Consider the following 26,423-nt stretch of genomic DNA (forward strand, 5'->3'; position numbering starts at 1 on the left):
GAAAATTCCAAGAACTTTTGTTTTAAAAGTAATAGCCAGTCCTTCATCAGTCTTTGAAAGTATAGCTTCAAGGAAGAGATTAACGTACAATATACTGCATATCAGGAGTTTGGAGCAACATTGAGGCACAGGGAAAATCAGATGCCACTGATATTAAGAAGAGAAAGATGAAAGGTTCAAAGGCACAATTTAATGTCAGAGAAATATATACAATATACAACCTGAAATGCTTTTTCTTCGCAACTATCCATGAAAACAGAGGAGTGCCCCAAAGAATGAACGACTGTTAAATGTTAGAACCCCAAAGTCCACCCCAGCTCCCCCCTCCCATGCATAAGCGGCAGCAAGCACAATCACCCCCCCTCCTCCACCTGCAAAGAAAAGCACTGGCATCACCAACGAGCACAAGTGTCATCAAAGCAATAGCAAAGACACAGACTTGTGGTTACCCCAATGACTTCCATGTTTCACCCACTATTCGACATACCACAGGTTCTCTCTCTCCCTAATATGGCAGGAAGAGGTATCTCCATTTTCCCACGTAACCAATAACCTACTAACCTGCACGTCTTTGGAATGTGAGAGGAAACCGGAGCACCCAGAGGAAACACACACAGTCATGGGGAGAACATACCAACTCCTCACAGATAGTGACAGGAATTGAACCCATTTCACTGATGTTGTAATAGCATTATACCAATTGTTATGCTACTTTGAGACTCTATGAGCCTTATGCCACCTAAAGACTCTGAGGCACATGGATGAGAGAGAAAATGGAGGGCTATGTGGGCGGAACGGGTAAGATTGATCTTGGAGTAGGTCAAAGGGTCAGCAAGCATCATGGGATAAAGGGCTTGTACTGTGCAATAATATTCTATGACATTTAAGATTAAACCATACATCTTGATGTGTGATATTTTTCTGCATATTGAAGTTTGCTGAGAAAGGAATCTACTTTGATATTACATTGTAGCTACACTGTGGGCAAAAGTTTGTTCTGATCTTTGTATTGGTATGGGATTATCATAGCAACTTTATTGAAGTGACCTCGGCTTCAAGTTGATCGAGTAGTGTTTTGAACACACATCAAACAATCATTTCTCGACTTAGAGTGACAAATATTTTGGACACTTAATGGAAGCAAGATTGTATCTGCCAAATTTGCACTGTTTGCCAAGTCAGATAGTTACATACTTATGCAAATTTTTACAATAAATTATAAAGAGAATTATGTCAAGGCAGAAATTTTCTACAAGTTGGAGGAGTTCAGTAAATCTAACATGCTTTAAATCTAATTGGATTGGCACAGTATAATAGGTCAAGGAATGGAACAGTTTGTAGATACTCAACCAAGTCCAAAAGATTCAAAGTAAATTTATTATCAAAGTACAGATATATCACCTCATACAACCCTAAGAATTTGAGAGAAATAATAATAAAGAGAGAGAGAGAGAGAGAGAGAGAGAGAGAGAGAGAGAGAGAGAGAGAGAGAGAGATTGGGTGAGTCAAGTTAAATCACCTTTGGTTCAAGAGCCTGATGTTTGAGGGGTAATAACTGTTCCTGAACCTGGTGATGCGAATCCTGAGGCTCAGGTACCTTCTTCCTGATGGCAGCAGTGAGAAGAGAGCATGATCTGCGTGGTACTGGGTCCCTAATGATGGATACTACTTTCCTGAGATGGTGTCTCATGAAGGATGTGTGCAGTGGTGGGGAGGACTTTACCTGTGAGGGACTGGGCCACATCCACTACTTTTTATAGGATTTTCTGTAGAAGGGTATTGGTGCTTGCCTACCAGGCTGTGATGCAGCCAGTCAATATACTCTCCACTCCACATGTATAGCAGTTTGGCAAAGTTGTAGGTGTCACGCTGAATCTTTGCAATCTCCTAAGGAAGTAGAGGCACTGCCATGCTTTCTTCCTAATTGCACTTACATGGTGACCCCAGGACAGGTCACCACCATCTTCTTCTGCAAATACACAACCATGACACCAGCATGAAGGTTTGTATGATGCTTTACAGTGCCAGCGATTGTGATCAGCTTCAATTCCTGCTGCTGTCTGTAACTTAGTACATCCTCCCCATTATTTCATGGGTTTCCTCCGGGTACTCTGGCTCCCTCTCACATTCCAAAGACATAGGGGTTAGGGTTAATAAATTGTGAGAAACAGGTGACACTTGCCGTCTACCCCCAGCACACCTTCAGAATGTGTTGGTCATTGACACAAACGGCACAGTTCACTGCATATTTCAATGTAAATGTAACAAAAACTGCTAATTTTTAAACATTTAACACTGCTTTTGTGCTGCAGAAGAGACTTGTTCACAGGTCATAATGGCAGAGGTATCAGAGTGCTCTGAAATGCAGTCGACCAAATGTTACATAAGGTCTAAAACTGGCAAAAATTCATCATTATATAACCTTTATATTTCTCAAATTGTAATTACCATTCATTTTCAACACTGACCACACCCAGCATTTATTGGGTAACTCAAACTACAGGCAGATGAAACAGTGACTGTGCCAAAGTCTAACTCCAACAGTATACGAACTGCCTCGTATATATCCTATCAATGTATTTATTAGCACAGATCTTCAGTTTCTAATGCTTGACCAAATAGACCAAAACTCAAAAGATGAACTCAATCAGTTGTGATGTCCCTCTTTCTCATTTCTGAGTTTAATGAAAATACTTTATTTCACTTTAAAGATTAATTTTTCTTTGAAAATATAATTAAACAGTCATTGATACTGGGCCTAGAACACTGAAGGCGCGGGACCAACCACTAACTTAAGGTTATTAACTGGCATTTGTATTCAATGTGTATTAAAAAGAATGCAGATGTGTAAGATTAAAGAATTTTGTTTAGCTTTTATATGAAAAATGTCGAACCAGCACAGTATCAGAACAAGTCATTAAAAGCTAATGAGACTGGGATGCAACATTAGATAAGGAACAAAAATAACAAAATAAAAGACTCGGGAGAACTTGCAGCCATTATATTCTGGAAAAATTTACAAATGGCAGGAGAAACGATGCCGTGAATAGATTTAAACATGTGAAGAATGTTGAACTTGAGATGGAAGGTCATTAAGAGCCCAAATAAATCTGAAGAGGAATGAACTTGGTTTGAGATAGGATATTGACACCAGAGTTTTTGATGAGATTAGAATCACGAAGGATTGAGAATAGTTGAGGTACCAAGAAAGTACTGTAAAGGTCCAATTTGGAGTCTTTACAGATCTCTTAATGGGCAAAAACTCGCATCCCAATGCAATGTTTATGCCACAAATTTAAAATTATTCTCCTTTCACTTTGTTGCCTTTAATAGCAGTCAGTACAGCAATGGCAGCAGACCAAATGGTTATATAAAGTCTACAACTGGCAGCAATTCATCCTTATATAAGTTTTATGCGTCTCAAGTTCTAATTACTATTCATTTTCAACACTGACCACCCTCAGTGTTCATTGGGTAACTCAAGCTACAGGCAGATCACTCAGTCGCTGTGCAAACACCTAACACCAACAGTACACCAAAAGCCCAGGTTGTATCCTAGCAATGTACGTATTGGCACAGACCTTCAGTTCTTTTAACCCTTGATAAAACAAATTAAAAATCTCAAAAGCTGAAGTCAACCTGTCAGAAGGTCCCTATAGTACTGTGCAAAAATCTTAGGCACACACACACACACACATATATATTTATATAGCTAGACTTTTGCACTGTACTGGTACCGCAAAAAAAAAAATCATGACATATAAACTTGATTCTGATATGGGTCACTATTGTGGACTGAGAGTGGGAAAAGGGCAGGGAGGGGGAATCATGATTAGAGAAAGGAGAGAGGAGGGAGTGGAAAGCACCAGAGAGACGTTCTGTAATGATAAATAGACCAACTGTTTGGAATCAAATGACTTTGCCTGGTGCTTCAGGGTTGAGTATGTCTATAACCAAGCCAACGTCCACCAGACATTATGTCTCTGCCACCTGTCCCACACCCCTCCCATGGCACTCCATCCTCACTATTCCCAACATCCTTTGCTCCCACCACATTTACAAGCTTGATCTCCTCTTCACATTGACAAATACGGTACTGTGCAGAAGTCTTTGATATCCTAGCAATATATATGTGCCTAAGGCTTTTGCACAGTACTGTACATCTTTCTCTACATGTAGGTATGCTATATTTCTATTCCTTGTTGTATTTTTAGGCTGGATAAGTCTTACATATCTTAGTGGCCTCTTTATTAGGTACAGGAGTGGTACCCAGTGTGATCATATGCTGCTGAAGCCCATCCGCTTCAAGGTTTGAGGTTTTGTGTGTTCAAAGATGCTCTTCTGCATGCCACTGTTGTAATTCAGTCTGACCATTCTCCTCTGACCTCTCTCATTAACAAGGCATTTTCGCTCACAGAACTGCAACTCACTGGATTTTTTTTGTTTCTTGCACCATTCTCTGTAAACTCTCGAGACTGTTGTGCTTAAAATCCCAGTAGATCAGCACCTATCGATGATACAAAGATAGGTGGAGGAGTGGGTAGTGTTGAGGAAACAGAGAACCTGCAGAGAGACTTAGATAGTTTAGGGGAATGGGCAAAGAAGTGACAAATGAAATACAACGTTGGAAAGTGTATGGTCATGCACTTTGGTGGAAGAAATAAATGGGCAGATAATTATTTAAAAGGAGAGAGAATTCAAAATGCAGAGATGAAATGGGACTTTGGAGTCCTTGTGCTGGATACCTTAAAGGTTAACCTCCAGGTTGAGTCAGTGGTGCAGAAGGCAAATGCAATGTTGGCGTTCATTTCTAGAGGTATAGAATACAAGAGCAGGGATGTGACGTTGAGGCTCTATAAGGCACTCATGAGACCACACTTGGGAGTATTGTGTGCAGTTTTGGGCTCCTTATTTCAGAAAGGATATACTGACATTGGAGAGGGTTCAGAGAAGATTCACGAGAATGATTCCACGAATGAAAGGGTTACCGCATGAGGAACATCTGGCAGCTCTTGTGCTGGATTCCCTGGAGTTCAGGAGAATGAGGGAGGATCTCAGAGAAACATTCCAAATGTTAGAAGGCCTGAACAGATTAGATATGGCAAAGTTATTTCCCATGGTAGTGTAGTCTAGGACAAGAGGGCACAACTTCAGGATTGAAGGACGTCCATTTAGAACAGAGATGTGGAGAAATTACTTTAGTCAGAGGATGGTAAATCTGCGGAATTTGTTGCCATGAGTGACTGTGGAGGCCAAGTCATTGGTGCATTTAAGGCAGAGATAGATAGTTTCTTGATTAGCCAGGGCATCAAAGGATATGGGGAGAAGGAAGGGAAGTGGGGATGACTGGAAGAACTGGATCAGCCCATGACTGAATGGCGGAGCTGACTTGATGGGCTGAATGGCCTGCTTCTGCTCCTATATGGTCTTATGATCTTTCCCAGTTACTCAAACTACCCTGCCTGGTACAGGTGTACCTAATAAAATGGCCACTGAGCATATGTGGCAGAAATGGCGGTCTTTAAAGGACTGTTCCTGGCACTCTGTGAGTAGGGTTGTAATCAGCAGTCATTACAGGATGCTGACAAGAAGCAGTTCTGGCCACCTACCTACAGGAAAGATATCAATAAAATCAAAAAGAGTACAGAGAAAATTTACAAGGATGCTGCTGGAACTTAAGGACCTGTTGAGGAAAGGCTGAAAAGGTTAGGAATTTATTCCCTGGAGTGTAAGAGAATGAGGAATGATTTGATCGAGGTGTTCAAAATTATGAGGGTTATAGATAGGGTAAATGCAAGCACGCTTTTCCACTGAAGTTAATTGAGACTAGAGCAAGAGGTATGGTGAAAGGTAAAATGTTTGTGAGGAACATGAGGGGAACTTTGTCACTCAGAGGGTGGTGAGAGTGTGGAACGAATTGCCAGCGCAAGTGTTGGATGTGGGCTTGATTTCAACATTTAAAAGAAGTTTGAATAAGTTCATGGATGGGAGACGTGTGAAGAGCTATGGTCAATGGGACTAGGCGGAATAGCAATTTAGCGTGGCCTAGGTGGGCCATTCTCCTCTGACTTGATTACTCTAAGAAGCATTTCCAACAACGCAAAACGTAGGAGAGTAATTGATCCATTCAGCCCATCGAGTCTTCTCCACCATTTTACCATGGCTGATTTATTTTCCCTCTCAACCCCATTCTCCTGCCTTCTCTCCAGAGCCTTTGACACCCTTAGTAAACAAGAATTTATCAACCTCCGCTTTAAATATACCCAAGAGATTCCGCAGATGCTGGAAATCCAGAAAGCACCACTGTCGAGAGTGACAGAGTAATAATTCAGCTACTGGAGTAATAATTTTGAGTCCTTGACAAGTAATCCATTGACCAAGTTCCAATCCCACCACAATAATTTGGAACTTAATTGTCAGTTAATTAGGTAAATCAGGATTTAAAAAAAACTGCAGATTTTTAAAGAACTGCTAGTACCAGTTATAGTGACTATGAAGCTACACAGTTAAAAAATCTTCCAGTGTCCTTCAGGGGAATGAAGTCTGCTCTTCTTATCTGGTCTGATTTATATGTAACACCAGACCCTAAACAATGTTGATGAGCAGAGGGATCTTGGGGACCAAGTTCATAGCTCTCTGAAAGCAAGTACCCAGGTTGATAGAGTGATTAAGAAGGCAGATGGCATGCTCGCCTTTATTAGTCAAGGCACTAATTTCAAAAGTGAGGAAGATTTGTCGCAGCTTTATAAAACTCTAGTTAGACCACATTTGGAGTATTGCATACAGTTCTGGCCGACCCATTATAGGTAGGATGTCGAGTCTCTGGAGAGGGTGCGGTGCGGAAGAGGTTTACAGGATGCTCCCTAGATTAGTGGGCATGTGCTATAACAAGAGGCTGGACAAAATTTGGTTGCTTTCTCTGGAGCTGCCGATCTGATAAGAGGTTTATAAAATTATGAGAAGCATAGATAAGTTTTTTTCCCCGGTTTTAAAAGTCTAATACCAGAGGGCATGCACTTAAGGTTAGAGAGGGTAAGTTCAAAAAAGATTTGAGTGTAAAATATTTACAAAGAGAGTGAAGGGTACCTGAAATGCACTACCCGGGGTGGTGGTAAAGGCAGAAAAATTAGGGCTTTTAAGAGACTTCAGATGGGCACATGAATGTGAGGGAAATGGAAGGATAGGGACTCATTTAGTTGGCTGAAGGGACTGTTCCTATGTTCCTATGTTTGGAACCACAATATGGGTTGACCCTCAGCTGCCTTCTGAAATGGCTGAGTTATAAAGTTTAATTCATCATGGGACCTGCATGCTGTAGAGTCACACAGCATAGGAATATGCCCAGGCCCTTCAGCCAATCAGTCCATGCCGTCAAAGATTCTCGTCTGTCCGCATTTGGCCAAATCCCTCTAAAAAACGAAACTAGTTGAAACATTCAACAGGTCAGACTGCATCCACAGAGAAACAGTTTACGTTTCAGATTAGTTCTGACCCACCTGAGACATCTCTGTTCTGTGAGACTTGCTCTCTAAAGCTGTAGCTTTATCAGCTGAGTATGTAAAATCACAGAAGCATAATGCAACATAGAAGTAGGTCCTTTGCCACAGCTAGTCCATGCTAGACTAGTTTTCTGCATAGCCCCTTGACCACAGCCCTCTGTCATCCATTTATCAATCCAACTTCATTGTTTCTGAGTGCCTTCTATTCTATTTTATTTCAGGAAAGTTAAACAGTTTTGTTTGTAAGAAAAAGAAGCTCACAGCTTTGGCTTTCTTCCCATCTCTGATCATATCCTTTTGTTGCTGCCTTCTGAATTGTAGAAATGCCTTTCAGTGTTCCACAGTGGATAAAGACAACAGTGGATCAGCCAAGTGCAATGAAATTCTACAGCTCTATTGAATCGATTTCACGAAGGACTAAATGATCTACAGCATCAATGGTGTATATTAACCAGCTCCTACACTTCATTTAGGCATGATGCCAAGGACATGTTGTTATAGAAAGTGCTCCTGTAACCAGCACTATAAGTCGTACAGTGACACATTCTCTGAAGTACACTCTGTCGCCACTTTATTAGGTACCTCCTGTACTTAATAAAGTAGCCTCTGAGTGTATTTACATATTTATTAATCTATTTTTTATTCAGAACAGGTCCTTCTGGCCCAATCAGCAAACCACCTATTTAAACCCAGCCTAATCATAGGACAAAGGAAACACACATGGTCACGGGAAGGACATACAAGACTTCTTACAGAGGAAGATGTAAGAATACACAACTATTCCCGGGATCTTGTGTTCTTCTTTTGATCGGTTTCTGGAGCTACAAAACAAAACGGTAGTAAAGAGGTTGTTTTGAAATGAACCTGAGACGACTAACTACCCGTTGATGTGCAGCGAGACATTCGAGTTTTAAAAAAAGCACTGTACGTATTTCTTTGGAAAAGGGAGGAAGATAAATGGTTGAGTTAAAAAAAGACAGAAAACAAGACAAAATTCATAGGTTCATCAAGAGTGAGCACTTGGGGGGGGACGTCACGTGATGACGTAGGATCGAGACACTGGAACCCAGCCCTCCCGTAAAAAAGTTAATACATTAATGTTTGTGAAGAAAAGTTAATTAATACTTTTTTAAGGTTACTTATAAATTACTTTGGATTGTTTTAAGCTATGCCTCATAAACAGAGGACGAAGAAAACTGCTACCGCGAAGACCGCTCAAGTTGGAACAGAATCAAGGCCTACTTCTACTGAAGAACCGCGGACTCAGGTACAACACACCACCGGTGAAACAGAAAAGGAGACCGCGGCAGCATCGGCCATTTCTAAAGGAAAAGATCAACGAGAACTGCGCAAGCGTAAAGGAACGAGCATGCGCAAAAGAGAGCAACCAGAACTACAAAACCCAGCAACGACTGAAACCGACAGTGAAAGTGAGTCTGAGAGAGAGGCGGACTCTCTGGAAAAATCAGACGAAGATGGAGAAGAAGAAGATGAAAGTTCCTCTGAAAATATAAAAAAGACTTTGAGGCAAATAATGCATAAATTAAATGCATTAAAAGTAATTAAAAGTAACCAAAAAGTAATTAAAGAAAAAATAACAAATATGGAGGCTATGTTTGATAAAATGACAAAGAAACAGGAAAAAATGGAAAAGAAAATTACAGATTTGGACGTCAAAATGGAAGAAATGGATGGAAGAATGAAGAGGATGGAAGATGATAATGATGCTACATCAGAAAGAAAACAACTTGTGGGAAAAATTGATAAGCTTGAAAATTTTAGTAGACGCAACAATATTAAAATTGTTGGACTTAAAGAAGGTACCGAAGGAGAAGACCCAATAAATTTTTTTCAAAAATGGATTCCTGAAAAATTGGAAATGGGAGAAGAAACTTTAATTGAGATTGAAAGGGTGCACAGAGCCTTAAGACCAAGATCTCAAGATGATCAAAATCCGCGATCAATTTTGATAAGATGTTTAAGGTACCAGGATAAAGAAAAGATTTTGAGGGCGGCTGCCCAGGGTGCTAAAAGAAGAAAAGGTCCGTTGATGATAGCTGAGAAACCAGTTCTTTTTTATCCTGATATAAGTTATAACCTTTTGAAGAGAAAGAAAGAATTTAATCCAGCTAAAAATGCTTTATGGGAAAAAGGTTATAAGTTTTTAATGCGTCACCCAGCAATACTGATAATTTTTTTGGAGGAAGGAAAAAGATTTTTTTCTGATTATCAAGATGCGGAGATGTTTGCACAAAAACTTCCATCTCTTCGTTAATTAAACGTAGAGATTTCTAAATGTAATGGTTAAAGACGAAGACAGAGAAAGCAAATGGAACTGATGGACATTTAAGGACGATATAAGGGAGAAAAGTAAAATTTTAGAAATATTAATTGAGAATAGTACGTTTTTTTATATATATATACTTTTTATGTTGCGGGGGGGCTGGGGAAGCTTTGAATCGGTTACTACGGGATTCACGTGTGTAATCATGGCGATTGCCATGACCCGTACAATAGAGGGGGGTAATGTTGTGTTTTTTTTCTTTCACAACATTAGTAGGGGGGTATTTTGTTTTTTTCTTTATTTTCTATTTTTCTTCTATTCTTTTGCCTGGATGATTGGTGGGGACACACACAGCAACATGGAGATTTCTAAAAAGATTTCCCAGGATACAATGAAAGTTGAAAGATTAGGTATTATTATAGATTGGAGTAACATAAATAAAAATAGTGACTAATTTATTGAATTTTTTAAGTTTTAATGTTAATGGGCTTAATGGACCAATAAAAAGAAGCCCTTATTTACAAAAGACAGGATTAAATATATAGATGCTCTGAAGATGAAACAATTGGTTATTAGGGGAAAGAAATAAATATACATATTAAAGTTATTACGAATTCCATGGAGCATGTGGAGATCTTCCAACAACCAGGCATTCTTTCTTTCTTTCTCTTTTTTTTCTATAGGGCAGTTAGGGGGGAGGGGTTAAGGGGAGGGGGTAAGGGTTATATACATTGTTTTTTCATACTTTACTTTGTAACCATTTAAAAATGCAATAAAAAAAAAGTTTAAAAAAAAGAGTGAGCACTTGGTGATAATGATAATAATAATAAAGAAAAAGCAGAAATGCCTGGCTATATCGAAAAGATTGACGCATTTGATTGCCTAATATATAGATGAATGATGTATACTGAATGAATTGAGCAGTATTTGAAGCAAATGAAATAGCTGATTTGAAGCGAGTGCCAGTGTGTCTGAACACAAGACATTGAAAAACATTCAGCTTGCTTAGGAGTTTAACTGCACCAACCAAACTGGCCAAAATGAGCTTGGCAGATTTCATAAACGTAATGCAGTAACATTTAGAACCAAAACCATTGTTGATTGCAGAACACTTTCGATTTAATACACAAAATCAAAAGGAAGGGGAGACCATTTCATCTCACGTGGCTGAATTGAAGAGATTGTCCTAACATTGTCAGTTCAGTGTTGGAATTAATGATGCACTGAGAGATTGTTTAGTTTGTGGTATCTGACAAGAAAGCATTCAAAGCAGCTCCTAACTGAAGCACAAGTCACCTTTAAAAGAGCAGTTGAAACCACTGTAACAATGGAAACATACAGAGATGCAATTGAGTTGCCATCAGAAGTGAAAGTGAGTGTGAATAAAATTGCAACATCTAAACAGAAACTTGCCTGGCCGAACAAATCGTGTTACCACTGTGGCTGGGCTCACATACACCAGCCCAATGCAGGTTTAAAGGTGAAAGCTTTAAAGCTTAAAGCTGAGAAAGACACATACAAAGACAATGTTGGGCAGACAAAAATAAATGGACTGCACAGGGAAGAGCAAAAGATAAAAAGTCAAATTGAAGATTCAACTGAGCACTGATCTGCATGCCTTGGCCACACTATTGGCACACCAGGATTACACAAGTGTGCTGAGAAAATTCAAGCAGTAGTGGATGTCCCAAGGCCAAAGGATATGTCACAGTTGTGTTCTTTTCTAAGATTTATCAATTACTATAACAGGTTCCTGCCAAACAAGGCTACTCTGCTCCACCCTTTGAACTCATTTCTACAGCTCGGGAAGAAATGACAGTGAAAAGACAAAGGAAATGGTGACGTCAGACACCGTTCTCACACATTGTGATCCACATCGTCCAGTGAAGCTTGCCTGTGACACCTCACCTTTTGGTTTAGGTGCAGTCATGTCACATATTATAAGAGATGGAAGTGAACGCCCCATAGCCTTTGCATCACATTCCCTTAAACATTACACACAGATTGACAGAGAAGCCTTGAGTCTGGTTTGGAGTGTAAAACATTTCAACCAGTACTTGTATGGGAGAGGGTTTACCCTCATTACTGATCATCAGCCACTAGTGTCCACTTTCATTCCACTAATAGCAGCAGCACAAATGCAGAGATTGGCTCTGTTTGTTGGAGGAAACAATTAAAAGATCAAATTCAAGTGGATGACTAATCGTGGAAATGCTGATGGGGTGTCCTGTTTACCCTTGGAAAAGGAAATACCTGAATAATTTACAAAAGGGTCACTCCTATTTATGTATTCTCCCTAACATGAATCAGAAGTCACTCTATTAAGGCACAGATGATCCAAAGGGAAACAAAAAAATACCCAACACTGCCTCAGATCAACATGGCAACTCAAAATGGCCGAAATGTGCAGCAGAAATTCCAGTTTTACCCTTGGCAGTGAGCTGTCTTTGTGGGAACTGAGAGTTGTTGTACCATCCAAGCTGAGAGCTGAAGTGTTGGAGGATCTACATGCCAGTCATCCAGGTGCAGACAAAATGAAAGGGTTGGCTCGACGCTTTGTCTGGTGGCCTGGGATAGATCAGCAGATCGAGCATCTTGCCATGCACTGTTTGGGATTCTAACATGTCCAGAAGATGCCAAAAGCAGTGTCTCCCCATCCCTGGGAATGGCCTGCATTGCCCTGGCAGAGGACTCGCGTGGAGTTTGCCGGACAAAAATTTCCTGGTAGTAGTGGATGCAGCTACAAAGTGGCCAGAAGTGTTCCCAAATAGACTCGCACACTGTTGATGTGTTGAGAGGACTCTTCTCAAGGACTGGTGTTCCAGAACACTTAATGAGTGACAACAGACCACAGTTTGTTGCGGAAGAGTTTCAGTCATTCCTGAAAATGGATGGAATGAGACGTATTACGATTGCACTGTTCCACCCGGTGACAAGTGGCTTGCTGGAAAGGTTTATCCAGAATCTAAAGAACAATGTCAGCAGAACACACAACATTGACACTGAATCAGAAGCTCACCAATCTCATCCCTGCACATCAGAATGGAGCACACTCCACAACCAACAACTCACCAGTGATGCTGTTCCTGGGTCATCCCTTCTTGCACTCACACTTGATCTCCTCAAACTCACTCTGAGAAAGAGTATGCAGGACAAAGATCTGAGGCAAATTTAGGGCTCCTTCAACAAGGAGGTTCAATATTTCACTCCTGGAGAAGCAGTCCTGAAGAGGGACTACAGATGTGATCACAGACATCCGAACTCTCCCGGAAGTTCCGGGAGTCTCCCGCATATTGATAGTGGCTCCCTGTTGCCCACAAATTATATACAATATCCTGGGAAAAAAAAGAGAGAGAGAGAGAGGGAGAGAGGGAGAGAGGGAGGGAGAGAGGGAGAGAGGGAGAGAGGGAGAGAGGGGGAGAGAGAGAGAGAGAGAGAGAGAGAGAGAGAGAGAGAGAGAGAAACTAAAGTGTACCCCTGCTTGATAGCGGTAGCGGTCAAGAGTAATGACAGTGTTACTCGCTGCACTGTTTGCAACAGTGACTTTTCTATTGCCCATGGTGGGTTACATGACTGTAACAGATATGTTGAAGTGAGTTTAACAGGTGTCATTCGTTCATTAGCATAGCTAACGCTATTTAAACTAGCTGGCTAGCTGCTAAAGATCTACTCTATTGCAGACATCCCTCCTCTCCCGGAAGTTCCGGGAGTCTCCTGCAAATTGATGGTGCTACCTCCCCGAAATGAGTTTTTGCAGGGTGGGATGTCTGTGATCATAAGTGGGTACTTGGAATGATTATGGACAGAATTGGACCACTCTCCTGCTCAATAGAGATTGTGTCTGATGTCATCTTCTCCGTGGATTGTCACCTTGTCGTGGTGGAGAAGCTTGTGTGGTCCTGAGATCCCGAGATCAATGCCGTATGGAGCTATGCTCCTGGTAGGGTCACCCATGGCAGTAAGGTTGAGGGTGAGGTCCCTGACAAAGAACAATCCAACCAAGACCTCAACGGTGGAACAGGCGGATGGTTACTTTGAACTCAGTGGCTGTGAAGGCAGATGAAGGCTGCAACAAATCCATCAGCTCCAATCATTGTGGTTTCCATGCCATTGGAATCAGTTGGTTGACTTGTGAAGTATCGTGTGCTTCTTGGAGTGCAACATCAAGTACACGTAAAACAAATACATGCACAGGCGTCTTCACTCTGTGATAGATCAACGGAACGAAGACCATCATCCTCGACCTCAAGGGATAGCCACGACAATGGAGACAATGCATCAAACATTTGAAGAGAACAGAATCAATTGTTGGCGAAGAAAGGTGCCCAGAGCTGTCAGAACCACTTCCTGCAGTCCCAGAGTCAACTGCTAGAACCGCCATGGAGGAGGCCCCAGAACCTGAGATCGTTTCATAGCCGCAAGTCTCACCTGCCAAGCAGAGTGACAAACCTTGTCGCAAATGATGTTATCTCACAAAAATCAGAAATCCTTCTTCACAGTGATAACATCTTTAGCAACACACACAAAATGTTAGAGGAACTCAGCAGGCCTGGCTCCATCAATGAAAAAGAGTACAGCCGATGTTTCAGGTTGAGACCTTTTGAAGAACTGTCCTGCTTACACAATTCATTATGGGTTATAAGTAAAAGTACGTGAATGGCATACGTCATTATGCCATCACTTCATATTTTCATGTCCCACTCCAGTAAAACGAAATAGACAAGCATCTCCTGGTTCCCATGTTTCCTTTCAATTTAATTTCTGAAGTTACAAAACAATCAACAGGCTTAATAAACTGATTAGAAAGGCTGGCTCTGTTAAAGGAGTCAAACTGGACACACTGGAGGCTATGTTAGAACAAAGGATCCTATGGAAAATCCTGATAATTCTGGACAATATTTCTCACATTCTGCATGCCACCTTGGTTGAACAGAGGAGCACTTTTACTACGCTGCTCGAAAGAGCACTATATGAGGCTATTCTTACCCTCGGTCATTAGGCTCTATAATGAGTCAACCTATAGCAGGGGAAATGAAAACCCCTCCTGTTAGACTGTTTGTGGTAACTTATTTCTTTTATTCTCTCTACTTCTAATATTTATATCTGTGCACTTGTAATGCTACTGTGAGGCTGTAATTTCCTCTGGGATCAATAAAGTATTTATCTGTCTATCCATCCCCTCTTCCTGTACATGACAAAGTAGCCTATGAGCTACTAGTCATGGTCTTCTGCTGTTGTAGTCCATCTTCTTCATGACTCAACATGTTTTGTGTTCAGAGGTACTCACTGTTGTAACACGTGGTTATTTGAGTTCCTGTCACTTTCCTGTTAGCCTGAACCAGCCTAGACATTTTCCTCTAACCTCTCAGTAACAAGGCGTTCTTGCCCAGACAGTTGGGCCTGAAAAACCCAGAGATCACCAGTTCCTGAGATACTCAAACCACTTGATCTTGCACCAACAATCATCCCATGGTCAAAGTCACTGAGATCACATTTCTTCCCCATTCTGACGTTTGGTCTGAACAACAACTGAAGCTCTTGACCATTTCTGGGTGCTTTTATGCATCAAGTTGCTGTCTTATTATTGGTTTATCAGATATTTGCATTAACGTGCAGGTGTACAGATGTACTTCGTAAAGTGGCCTCTGGGTGTATTTCAGCAGTTTCTCCAAAAGGCTGTATAAAAGGGTCAGCGGACCTACCAAGGAACTGGCTGTGTGGGGAGGACCAAGCCATCATCTCAAATCAGCTGGAACATAGTGTCTAGAATCATTCAAATAAGCGACCGCTGTTGCAAGTACTCACTTCAAAGCGATGAGCGGTCCCGTCTGACAGCTTTAACTGCATCAATATAGCCGGCTGCAGAGCACGGGTCAAAGAACTGTAAACAGAAAGGCAGGGTCAGCAGTGAAGTGAAAACGAAAAATGAAATAAGCAGACAACAGAGGGATATGCACATTGTGTCTGCAACAGGGATTAGTTTCGTTAGCATTCAGTTACTGGCTTAATTCATTCCGCACAACATTGTGGGCCAAATCGCCTGTCCATGCTGAATTGTTCTCGGTTCCATATGTTCTTCCTGTGCCATCAAAACAAAATGATATCTGTCCCCCAAAAGTCTACAGATTCTATCAGCCGCATTGCTGATTTTGGTTGAGTTTTGATTTTACAAATATAAAAGCAGATTTATGAGAATGATCTTGGTTAATGTATGAGGAGCATTTGCTGGCTCTGGGCCTGTACTAGATGGAATTTAGGAAAATTCACTGAAAGCTGTCAAGCATATTGGAAGGCTGAGATAGAGTGTATGTGGAGAGCTACTCTAAGGGACCAGATATAAGAGTACTTGGATAGACATGGACTGATTAAGGATTGCCAGCATGGCTTTCTACATGGTAGGTTGTGTCTAAGCAACCTTACAGAGTTTTTCCAAGGACGTTCCCAAGAAAGTTGACGAAGGTAAGGCAGTGGATGCTGTCTATGTTGACAAGGTCCCACACAGGAGGTTAGTCAAGAGAGTTCAGTTACTCTGCATTCGAGATGAGGCAGTGAACTGGACTGTGGGAGAAGCCAAAGTGTGGTAGTAGGTGGTTGCCTCTCTGACTGGAGGCATGTGACTTAGTGGTGAGCCACAGGGATCGGTGCTGGGTCCATTGTTGTTTGTCATCCATATCAATGATCTGGATAATAATGTGGTTAACTGGATCAGCAAATTTGCCAACGTCATCAATGTTGGGGGTAAGGTGATCAGTGAGGAAGACTATCAGAGCTTGCAGTGAATTTGGAGCAGCTGGAAAAATGAGCTGAAGAATGGCAGATTGAATTTAATGCAGACAAGTGTGAGGTTTTACATAGTGCATGGTAGGGCATTGAGGAGTGTGGTAGAATAAAGGGACCTGGGAATACAGATACATAATTCATTGAAAGTAATGTTACAAGTAGACAGGGTTGTAAAGAAAGTTCTTGGCACATTAGCCTTCATAAATTGAAGTACTTAATACAGGAGAAGGGATGTTATGTTGAAGTTGTATAAGACATTGTGAGGCCTACTTTGGAGTATTATGTGCAGCTTTGGTCACCTACTGACAAGAAAGATGTAAACAAGAATGAAAGTGTACAGACAAAATTTTGCCAGGTCTGCACAACCTGATTTATAAGGAAAGATTTGAAGACTTTATTCCTTGGAACATAGAAGATTGAGGGGAGATTTGATAGAGGTATACAAAATTATGAGGGGTCTGGGAAGGGTAAATGCAAGCAGGCTTTTTCCACTGAGGTTAGGTAGGACTACTAGAGGTCATGGGTTAAGGGAGAAAGGTGAGAATTTTACAGGGAACATGAAAGGAAACTTTTTCACTTAGAGGTCATGAAAGTGTGGAATGAGATGCCAGACAAGTGGTGCATGCACACTTGATTTCAACATGTAATAGAAGTTTGGAAAGGTACATTGATGGGAGGGGTATGGAGGGCTATGATCTGGGTGCAGGTCGATGGGACTAGGCAGTTTAAATGGTTCAGCATGGACTAGATGGGCCAAAGGGTCTGTATTGTGTTGTACTTTCTATTACTCTATGATGCTTCCAATACTGGGAGGGTCTAGGGCCAGAGAGCACAGCTTCAGAATTATAAAAGATGATCCTTTAAAGCAGAGATGAGGAATTCCTTTAGGCAGAAGGTGGTGAATCTGTGGAATTCATTCCCACAGGAGGCTGTGGAGCCCAAGTCATTGAGTTTATTTGAAGTCAAGGTTGATTAGTAAGGTATAGGAAGAAAGCAGGAGAGTAAGATTAAGAGAGAGTCAGCCATAATTGAATGGTAGAGCAGACTCGATTGCCTGTACGGCCTAATTCTGCTCCTGTGATTATGATGCAGCATGGATGTAGATTTGGTACTGAATGGCAGAACAGGCTGATAGAATTGAATGGCTACTTCCAACATTCCGCTTATCAGTACAAACTATCATCAAACTGAATGATAACTTTGTTACCTAACCCACTGGCCTCTACAGTAAATTGTGTTACTGCAAATTCTAATGTTATATTATAAATTCAGTAATGAAACATGAGTGGGCTTAAGTTACAAATAAAGCACTGGGTAATTACCAGTGCTAAACATGATTTTTTATGAAGTTTTATTATTTGATCCTTAAGTTCTTCTGCACTTTATAAATACAGAAAATAATGTTTCAGATATTTCCAGAAACTGAAATTAACATACAATTATTTCAGTCAATTTTCATTTAAAAACAGTCACTTCTATAAATGTGCAGTGGACAGCATTCTGATTGGTTGCATCCAGCCTGGTATGGAGGTACCAATGCACCAGTTTGCCTCGAGAAGGTGGCATGCATCACTCAGGACACTCCCCATCTTGGACATGCCTTCTTCTTGCTAATATCATCAGGGAGGAGGTACAGGAGCCTGAAGACACATACTCAAAGATTCAGAAAAAGCTTTTCCCCTTTCACCATCAGATTTCTGAACAGCCCATGAACTCATGAACACTATCTCGTTATTTTTTTGCACTAGTTTGTAATTTATGGTAATATTATGCCTTCGCAAGTGTTCTGCTTCTGTAAGACAACAAATTTCACATCATCATAGGTCATTGATATTATTTTGGTTTTTATTCCAAGCAAGTTCATTGGGACTTACTAACAGATCACGGCAGAGGTAAGTTATGCAGATCAACTTTAATGCACAACTTCAACGGCAACAAAAGCAAGAAACGACATTTTTGACGTGGAAAATTTACAATACTACTGTGGAACATTTGAAAGTGTGTTAGGGTATCAGTAATATCAATAGGCTGGTGTTGACAGTCAGTCTGAAACCACCCAATTCCCAAGGGTGCCAATTATCTGAGTATTACTGTATTTTTATTAGCTAATTTTAAAGATGCAACAATAATTACACTATTGCTTGCTCATTATGTGCAACTTTACTGTTGAATATGCCATTTGACATTGGAGTGAAGGAGGCTGAGAGGCAACTTCACAGAGAAGTACAAGATGATTACATTGTACACCTTAACTGGTTGCTTGTCAGTATTTCTTTATGTATAGCTTTTTCATCCTCCAAGAGGACCACAACCTTGTTGTGGTTTGGAGGCTTGCATGCCTAATGACCCAGAGAGCTGGAGTCAGGGCTTTATGCTTTGGCTCTTGGCAAGGTCACCCATGCCAAACAGTTCAAAGGGTAGAGGCCCGACTAAGAGTGGTCCACCGGTCTCTAGGTTTCAGGGTTCAGCTCAGGGATAACAACGCTGACTGGTTAGAAAATACTGTTCTGGAAACAGCCAGCATGACTGACAGTAGAGAAAACCAAGAGGAAGCTATTGACAAAGATGGAGGACCTTCATTGCTGCCTTAAAAACCAGCAGTGTAATGGCGTCAAATAGAGAAGTTTTTCATAAGTTCTATAGTATTTATTTATTTTCCAGTAAATGTCTTCAAGAAAATGAATCTCCATACTTTGATAATATATTTTACTTTGACTTTGATAAGAGACACTAATAGAGAGAGATAGAGTCAGCACCTTTTCCTAGGGCAATAATTACTAATACAAGAGGACAGACTTTCAAGAAGATTGGAGTGAAGTGTAGGGGGGATGGCAGAGGTAGGGTTTTATTTTCATTCAGAGGGTGGTTGTGCATGGAATGCACAGCTGGGTCTGATGGTAGAGGTATTAGGGGCATTTATGAGGCAGAAGACAGATGGTTGAAAGTGGAGGGTTACAGTATGTGGGAGGGAAGCAATAAGATTGATTATGGAGTACTTTATAAGGTCGGCATAACGTTGTGGGCTGAAGGGTCTGTACTGTGCTGTATTGTTCTATATTCTATGTCCAAATTGATATGTCAGCCAGGACACTGCAGAACGTTGACACATGCCTTGGTCTTTTTGGTCAGAGCACATTTGGAGTATTATGAGTAGTTGTGCATCCCATATCTAACAAATGATGTGCTAGCGTTGGAGAGGGCCCACGGGAAGTTCGTGAGAATGATCTGGTAATTAAAGCATTAAAGGAATAAAGCATGAGAAGCATTTGATAGCTCTGGGTCTTTACTTACTGGAGTTTAGAAGAATGGGGGAGATCTCAAAGTTCAAAGTAAATTTATTACTCAAGTACATATGAAACCCTGTGATTCATTTTCTTGCAGTCATACTCAATAAATACATAATAGAATAATAACAATAATAGAATTAATGAAAAACTGCACCAACTGGGTGCTAAACCAGTGTGCAAAAGACAACAAACTGTGTAAATACAAAAAGAAAGAAAGAAAGAAGCAATAAATATTGAGAACATGAGATGAAGAGTCCTTAAAACTGAGTCCATAGGTTGTGGGAACATTTCAGTGATGGGCAAGTGAAATTATCCCCTTTGCTTCAAGAGCCTGATAGATGAGGGGTAATAACTGTTCCTGAACCTGGTGATGTGAATCCTGAGGCTTCTGTACCTTCTTCCTGATGACAGCAGCATTAAGAGAGCATGACCTGGGTGATGGGGATTCCTGCTGATGGATGCTGATGATGGATTATTACTTGTAACAGTGCTCCATGTAGATGTGCTCAATGGTGAGAAGGGCTTCACCTGTGATGGACTGGACCATATCCACTACTTCTTGTCAGACTTTCTGTTCAAGGGAATTGATGTTTCTATACCAGACTGTGATGTAGCCAGTCGATATACGCTCCGTCACACATCTATAGAAGTGATAGGTTTCTCACTGAAACCTATCAAATATTGAAAGGCCGAGATAGAGTGGACATGGAGATGAGGTTTCCAAGAGTAAGGGAGTCTAGGACCAGACAGCACAGCATCAGAATACAAGATTGCTCCTTTAGAAAAGGGATAAGGAGAAATTCCTTTAATGAGGGGGTGGTGAATCTGTGGAATTCATTGCCACAGACAGCTGTGGAGACCAAGGCATTGGTATATTTAAAGAGGAGGTTGATAGGTTCTTGATTACCAAGGGCATCAAAGGTTGCAGTGAGAAGGCAGGTGAGGTAATAAATCAGACATGATGGAATGACAGAGATAACTTGATGGACCAAATGCTCTAATTCTAGTCCCATGTCTTATGATCTTACCAAATGATAACATTGAGCATGATGCATATTGAATGGAGACCCAAGTATCAACTTTACCTGGAAGAAATGGCCACATCAACTCGCCATCTGAAATCCTGAACACTTGGCAAACGATTCCCTTGTTGCAGGGCTGCAGCCTCCAACACTGCTCGTCTTAAAGCAGAATATATAATTGTAGTGGAAACATTAACACATTGTTAATTGGAAATGTTCAAAATGCTGGTAAAATACAATCATACAGACACATAACTGATTAAAGAGAGAAAATACACCCTCAAAATACATTTTCATGACTCCACCTGGGGTCAGTCAGCAGAAAATCACAACAGGTCTTAAATTCACTCTGGAGCATGGGCCCCAACCTGTTTTATGTCATGGGCCAATATTACTAAGCAAGGGGTCTGACAGCCCCAGGTTGGGAACCCTTGCCCCAGAGATTTAAGTATAAAAGCTGGACCATGGGTATTAGGAAAAACACGAAAACAGATTACCTGTGTTCATCTCCCTTCCACATCAACATTAGTCCTAATTCCACATATCAGACCCATCTGCATTTTCACCTTTACGTCCACTCATCGTGAGATCTTGACATGTGAAGAACTTCACCATGTGACTAGCTAACAGGTAGCTGGCTTACTATCCCCTTCCAAAATGTCATTCCACATTATCAGTAAGTGGTTACCTAAGCCAAAAACCCCATCCTTAAAATTATTAAAATATTATTTACTGAAGTAATCCTCCCTTCCTAATGCATATCCAAGTAAAGGGCACTGTGAAATGTACAAAAAGGAAACTATACACACATACAACGTGCATCAAGCCCTTTTGCAATCTAAAACTAGCACGAGGTGGCAGTATGTGCTGTGAGTGAAGAGATTACCCATTATCCAGCATCCTAAGTGTACAGGAATTACTTGATCTGTGGCACTTGCACAGGTCTGACCCAGAGATAAAAACAATATTTCCATTACTAACGATACCGTTCAGCTCATTGTGCTGAAACTTTTGTATAGAATTTTCAAAATGCTAGTTGGGTCAAGAACTGAATGACCACAGACCCTGAAACATATAAGCAGAATTAGGCCAATTGCCCATTGAGACTAGTCTGCCACTCAATCACGGTTGATTTATTTTCTTTCTTTCTTTTTTTTATAATTTTTTTTAAATTTAATTTTCAAGTAGGTTACAGAAAGAAAAAAAAATGATCAACCCTTGCCCCTCCCCCCTGACATATCCCTATAGAGAAAAAAAGAGAAGAAGAAAGAAAGAAAGAAAGAAAGAAAGAAAGAAAGAAAGAATGCCTGGATATCGTAAGATCCCCACATGCTCCATGGAGTTCATAATAGCTTTAATATGTATATTTATTTCTTTCCCCAGATAACCAATAATTTTATCTTTGGAGCACCTATATAAGGGCACCAAATTTTCAGAAATATTTCATATTTATCTCTTAAATTATAAGTAATTTTTTCAAGTGGAATGCAGCTAAAAATTTCATTCTTCCAACGATCTATACTTAAGTATGAATCCGATTTCCAAGTAACTGCAATAGCCTTTTTGGCTACTGCCAATGCAATTTTTATGAATTCTTTCTGATATTTATTCAATTTGGATTTCGATTTTATCCCTTCAATATTGCCTAGTAAAAATAATGTTGGATTATGTGGAAGTTGTATTCCAATAATTTGTTCCAGTAAAACTCTTAAATTTGTCCAAAAAGGTTGAATTTTAAAACAAGACCAAGTAAAGTGTAAAAAAGTACCAATTTCTTGATTACATCCGAAGCATTGATCAGATAAATCTGGGTTTAATTTATTTATTTTTTGTGGTGTAATATATAATTGATGTAAAAAATTATATTGCACTAGTCTTAGCCGGACATTTGTTGTATTCCCTAGATTACAATATTTATTCCAAACACTACCAATACAATTAACGCAGAAGTTTTTTCAAGAGTTAAATAAATGTGTGAGGAAATTCCTTTGGAAAGGTAAGATGTCAAGAACATTGTTGGAAAAATTGACATGGAAATTTGACCTAGGAGGGTTACAACTTCCAAACTTTAAAAATTATTATGAAGCAAATCAACTTCGATATATTGCATCTTTTTTTGATGAAGATAAACCAGCATGGATTAGAATAGAACTTGATAAAATAGGAGAAAATATACCAGAAGATTTTATATATAAGTGGGAATCTAAATGGATACGGGAAAAGACAGAATCTCCTACATTAAAACATGTGACTGATTTAAGGAATAAGATAAATGTTGATGATGAGATAAAGAAATCTTTAAAGAGACCTTTAATTCAAAATAAACTTATTCCTCTTACAATGGATAACCAACTTTTATACAACTGGTTTCAAAAAGGGATTAGATATATAGGAGATTGTTTTGAAGGAGGTATATTAAAGTCATTTGATCAATTAAAGAATAAATATAAAATATCAAACAACACTCTTTTTTGTTATTTCCAAAACCTAATGAAATAGAAATATTAATTCAAAAAGGAAAAATTAAAAAAATTATTTCTTGTATGTATAGTTTGATTCAAAAGCAGGCAATTAAACAAGGAATTCATAAGTCAAGACAAAAATGGGAAACTGATTTGAATATTAAAATTGAAGAAACAAATTGGTCAAGACTATGTCTTGACAGTATGATTTATTTTCTTTCTTAACCCAATTCACTTCCCATCTCCCTGTAATCTTTGCTGCCCTTACATATCAAGAACCTATCAACCTCCGCTTTAAATCCACTCTATGTATTGATCTCTCTTTCACATCTACAGAATCTCATGTCTACTGCTCTAGCTAAGGAATCCCCTATCCTTACTGCAATCCTCTTCTCCCACCTTCCCTTCTGAGCCACAGCGCCAGACACTTGGTTATTGTGGCTGCCCCTCTGATAAGTCATCACCTTGCACAGTATCCAAAGCGGTATATTTATTATTATTGAGGCAAATGGCCACAGAGGTACTCTGCACTGGCTGCCCATTTCCTCTCTCTCTCTCTTGACAGTCACCCAAGTACTTGCCTCCTGAAACTTAGGGGTGACTATCTTCCTGTAGCTCCCATCACCTCCTCACTTCCCGCAAGAGCTGCAGGTCATCGAGCTCCAGTTCCTTAACACGTTCCCTGAGGAGCTGCAGCTCGGTGTACCAGGTGGAGGTGTGGTTATCCAGGAGGCTGGAGGTCTCCCAGAATTCCCACATCTCACACAAAATAGTACAACACAGCCCTTGGAGCCATTTTCAGTGCACTAACAGACATAGAATTAAGAAGAAATGACCAGATATACACATATATACTGTATATTCAGAACTGTACAAAAGTCTTAGTCACATTTAGAAAGCGAAGGTACCTAAGACGTTTGCACAGTGCTACATTTGTCAATGTGGAGCGCTGCGAGACGGGTGTGGGACAGGTGGCAGAGAGGAATGCCAGGATGTTGGGTTGGGGGGATGGGGGAGGGAAGCTGGCTGGCTGTGGTAGGGTGTGGGACTGGTGGCAGAGCAGGAGAGCCAGGGGGAGGGAGGTGGTGCGGGTGCATTCTCACCCAGCCCTGAGACACCAGGCAAGGTAATTTGATTCTAAACAATTGGTTTATTGATCATTACAGAATGTCTCTCTGGTGCTTCCCACTCCCTCCCCTCTTCCTTTTCCTTTTCCTAACCCTGAATTCCCTCTCCCTGTCCCCTTCCCACTCTCAGTCCACAATAGAGACCCATGTCAGAATCAGGTTTATCATCATTCACATGTCATGAATTTTTTTGGGGCAGCAGTACTGTGCAATACATAAAATCACTGCAGTGCTGTGCAAAAGTCTTAAGCACCTTAGCTATACGCATGTGCCTAAGACTTTGATGTGTTTTGTGTGTGTGTAATTATATGCATATATAATTTTTCATTATAAATTATGGAGTATTTTACGCCTTGCACTGTACTGTAGCTGCAAAACACCAAATTCTACAACAATAATAAACCTGATTCTGATTACGTTACTCACACACTTTGAACATGAGGAAGTGATAAACTCACCTGTTCCCAAACACAACACTTGCAAAATCAGAAATAAGCTCCTCTGGAATCCTGAAACAGATCAATATTAGAAGATCATTAAAAGTTGATCAGAACAACGTGGTGCAAAGCATTGGTATTATAGGTCCTGTGTGAAGGGCAAGGGAGTCATACCTCCATATACAGGTAGATGCTAAAACAAGTCTGCAATACAACATAAGACTCATGAGGAGCATGCTGAAAATTCAAGATGAAAACAGAAAATTCTCGAAGCCCTGCAGAACAATCTAGTACACTGCATTCAGTTTTCGCAATGTGGTCACCTCTGCATTGGAGTAACTCAGTGCAAATTCGGGATTGCTTAAGGTTGCTTTCAGTGCACGACTGTAAAATAAAAAGAACAAAATAATTGATGACTGCTTTGTGGGCTCTTGTGTTTACTCATCAAAGGCGGACTACCTGCTGACCTCCACTTTATTTTCCAGCCCTGTCCTGTGTGTGCATTCCCCACTGCCGTATTGTTGTCATGAAGACCAGTATAATGAGGAATAGCACTCTGGGCATGTGCAGTCATCTAGGCTCAGTATTGATTCTGTCCCTCTATCCCTGTCACTTTCTATAACACTCTATCTATTACCCCCATTACTGCACTGCACTTTCAGCCACTTTTTAAAATATTATTAACGTTGTAAATGCATGCTGCTACTTATGCACAAATTTATTCCATATCTGTACCTCCAAGTTTTTTAAAAATAATTCTTTGTACTTTTTAACTGATGAATGTTGCATGAATAGTTGAATAGTGATGAATAGTTGCATGTCGTGCCCTGACCAACATAACACAGCAAATTCCCCATCCAGGTAAATGGATATGGCAAAGAAAGCTGATCATTGATTCTTGACGCAGCAGCCAGTTTATGAACAGTGAGTTCTTTAGCCAAGCATGAAACTCTCGTAGTCTGGAAGTTAGAAAATGTTATCCCATTATTTTTAAAAGGCCAGTAAAAACAAGTCAGGAAACTACAGACCAGGGAGGCTATCCCACTGTTATAGGTATGTTACTGGAGGGGATTCTGAGGAACAGGATATCCCATTTTTCAAAATACTGTTTACATTATAACTCTGTGATACAGCAGTGATGGAGCGAGGCTCAGGAGGGTCAACAGAGAGCAGGCTGAAGAGGCAGAAAAGGGCAGCTTTTGGCTGTGGCTGAGTAGGAAGGACAGAAATTGGGGGGCTGACTAATCCCACTGAAAGCTTCAGGGGTGTCAGGGAAACGTCCCTGGGACTGCTCAGCCACCAAGAGATGTACCAGGGCCAAGGGAGTGAAATGTCACTGAGCGGTGGTCTCTGGCTGATGACCCTGCAGCTGACCTGAGGGCATTGTTGGACGTGAGACAGGCAGCAATGCCGAGCAAGAAGCAACATCTTCCAATAAACCTCATTAACTGCTAGCAGGTATTTATGCACCTTTCATCCACATTTGTACTTTAACTTCTAACTTTATTTTTTTATATCATTCTTT

At 40.5% G+C, this 26,423-nt stretch overlaps 1 protein-coding gene across 2 annotated transcripts in view; it reads right to left on the reverse strand.

Annotated features, from left to right (window-relative positions):
- Positions 1-26,423, reverse strand: part of commd5 (COMM domain containing 5) — a 61,643-nt gene that overhangs the window by 10,540 nt on the left and 24,680 nt on the right. For both annotated transcript variants that reach the window (XR_009513484.1, XM_059976711.1), the window contains exons 5-7: positions 24,920-24,970; positions 20,936-21,031; positions 15,589-15,664 (exon numbers count right to left, since the gene is read on the reverse strand). Coding sequence is in view for 1 of the 2 variants with exons in the window: in XM_059976711.1 (XP_059832694.1) it covers positions 15,589-15,664; positions 20,936-21,031; positions 24,920-24,970 (223 nt within the window). In the remaining variant the exon portion in view is untranslated. The remainder of the gene's footprint in view (positions 1-15,588; positions 15,665-20,935; positions 21,032-24,919; positions 24,971-26,423) is intronic.

This window comes from Hypanus sabinus, chromosome 8 (assembly GCF_030144855.1).
Source record: "Hypanus sabinus isolate sHypSab1 chromosome 8, sHypSab1.hap1, whole genome shotgun sequence".
Taxonomy (NCBI): Eukaryota; Metazoa; Chordata; class Chondrichthyes; order Myliobatiformes; family Dasyatidae; genus Hypanus; species Hypanus sabinus.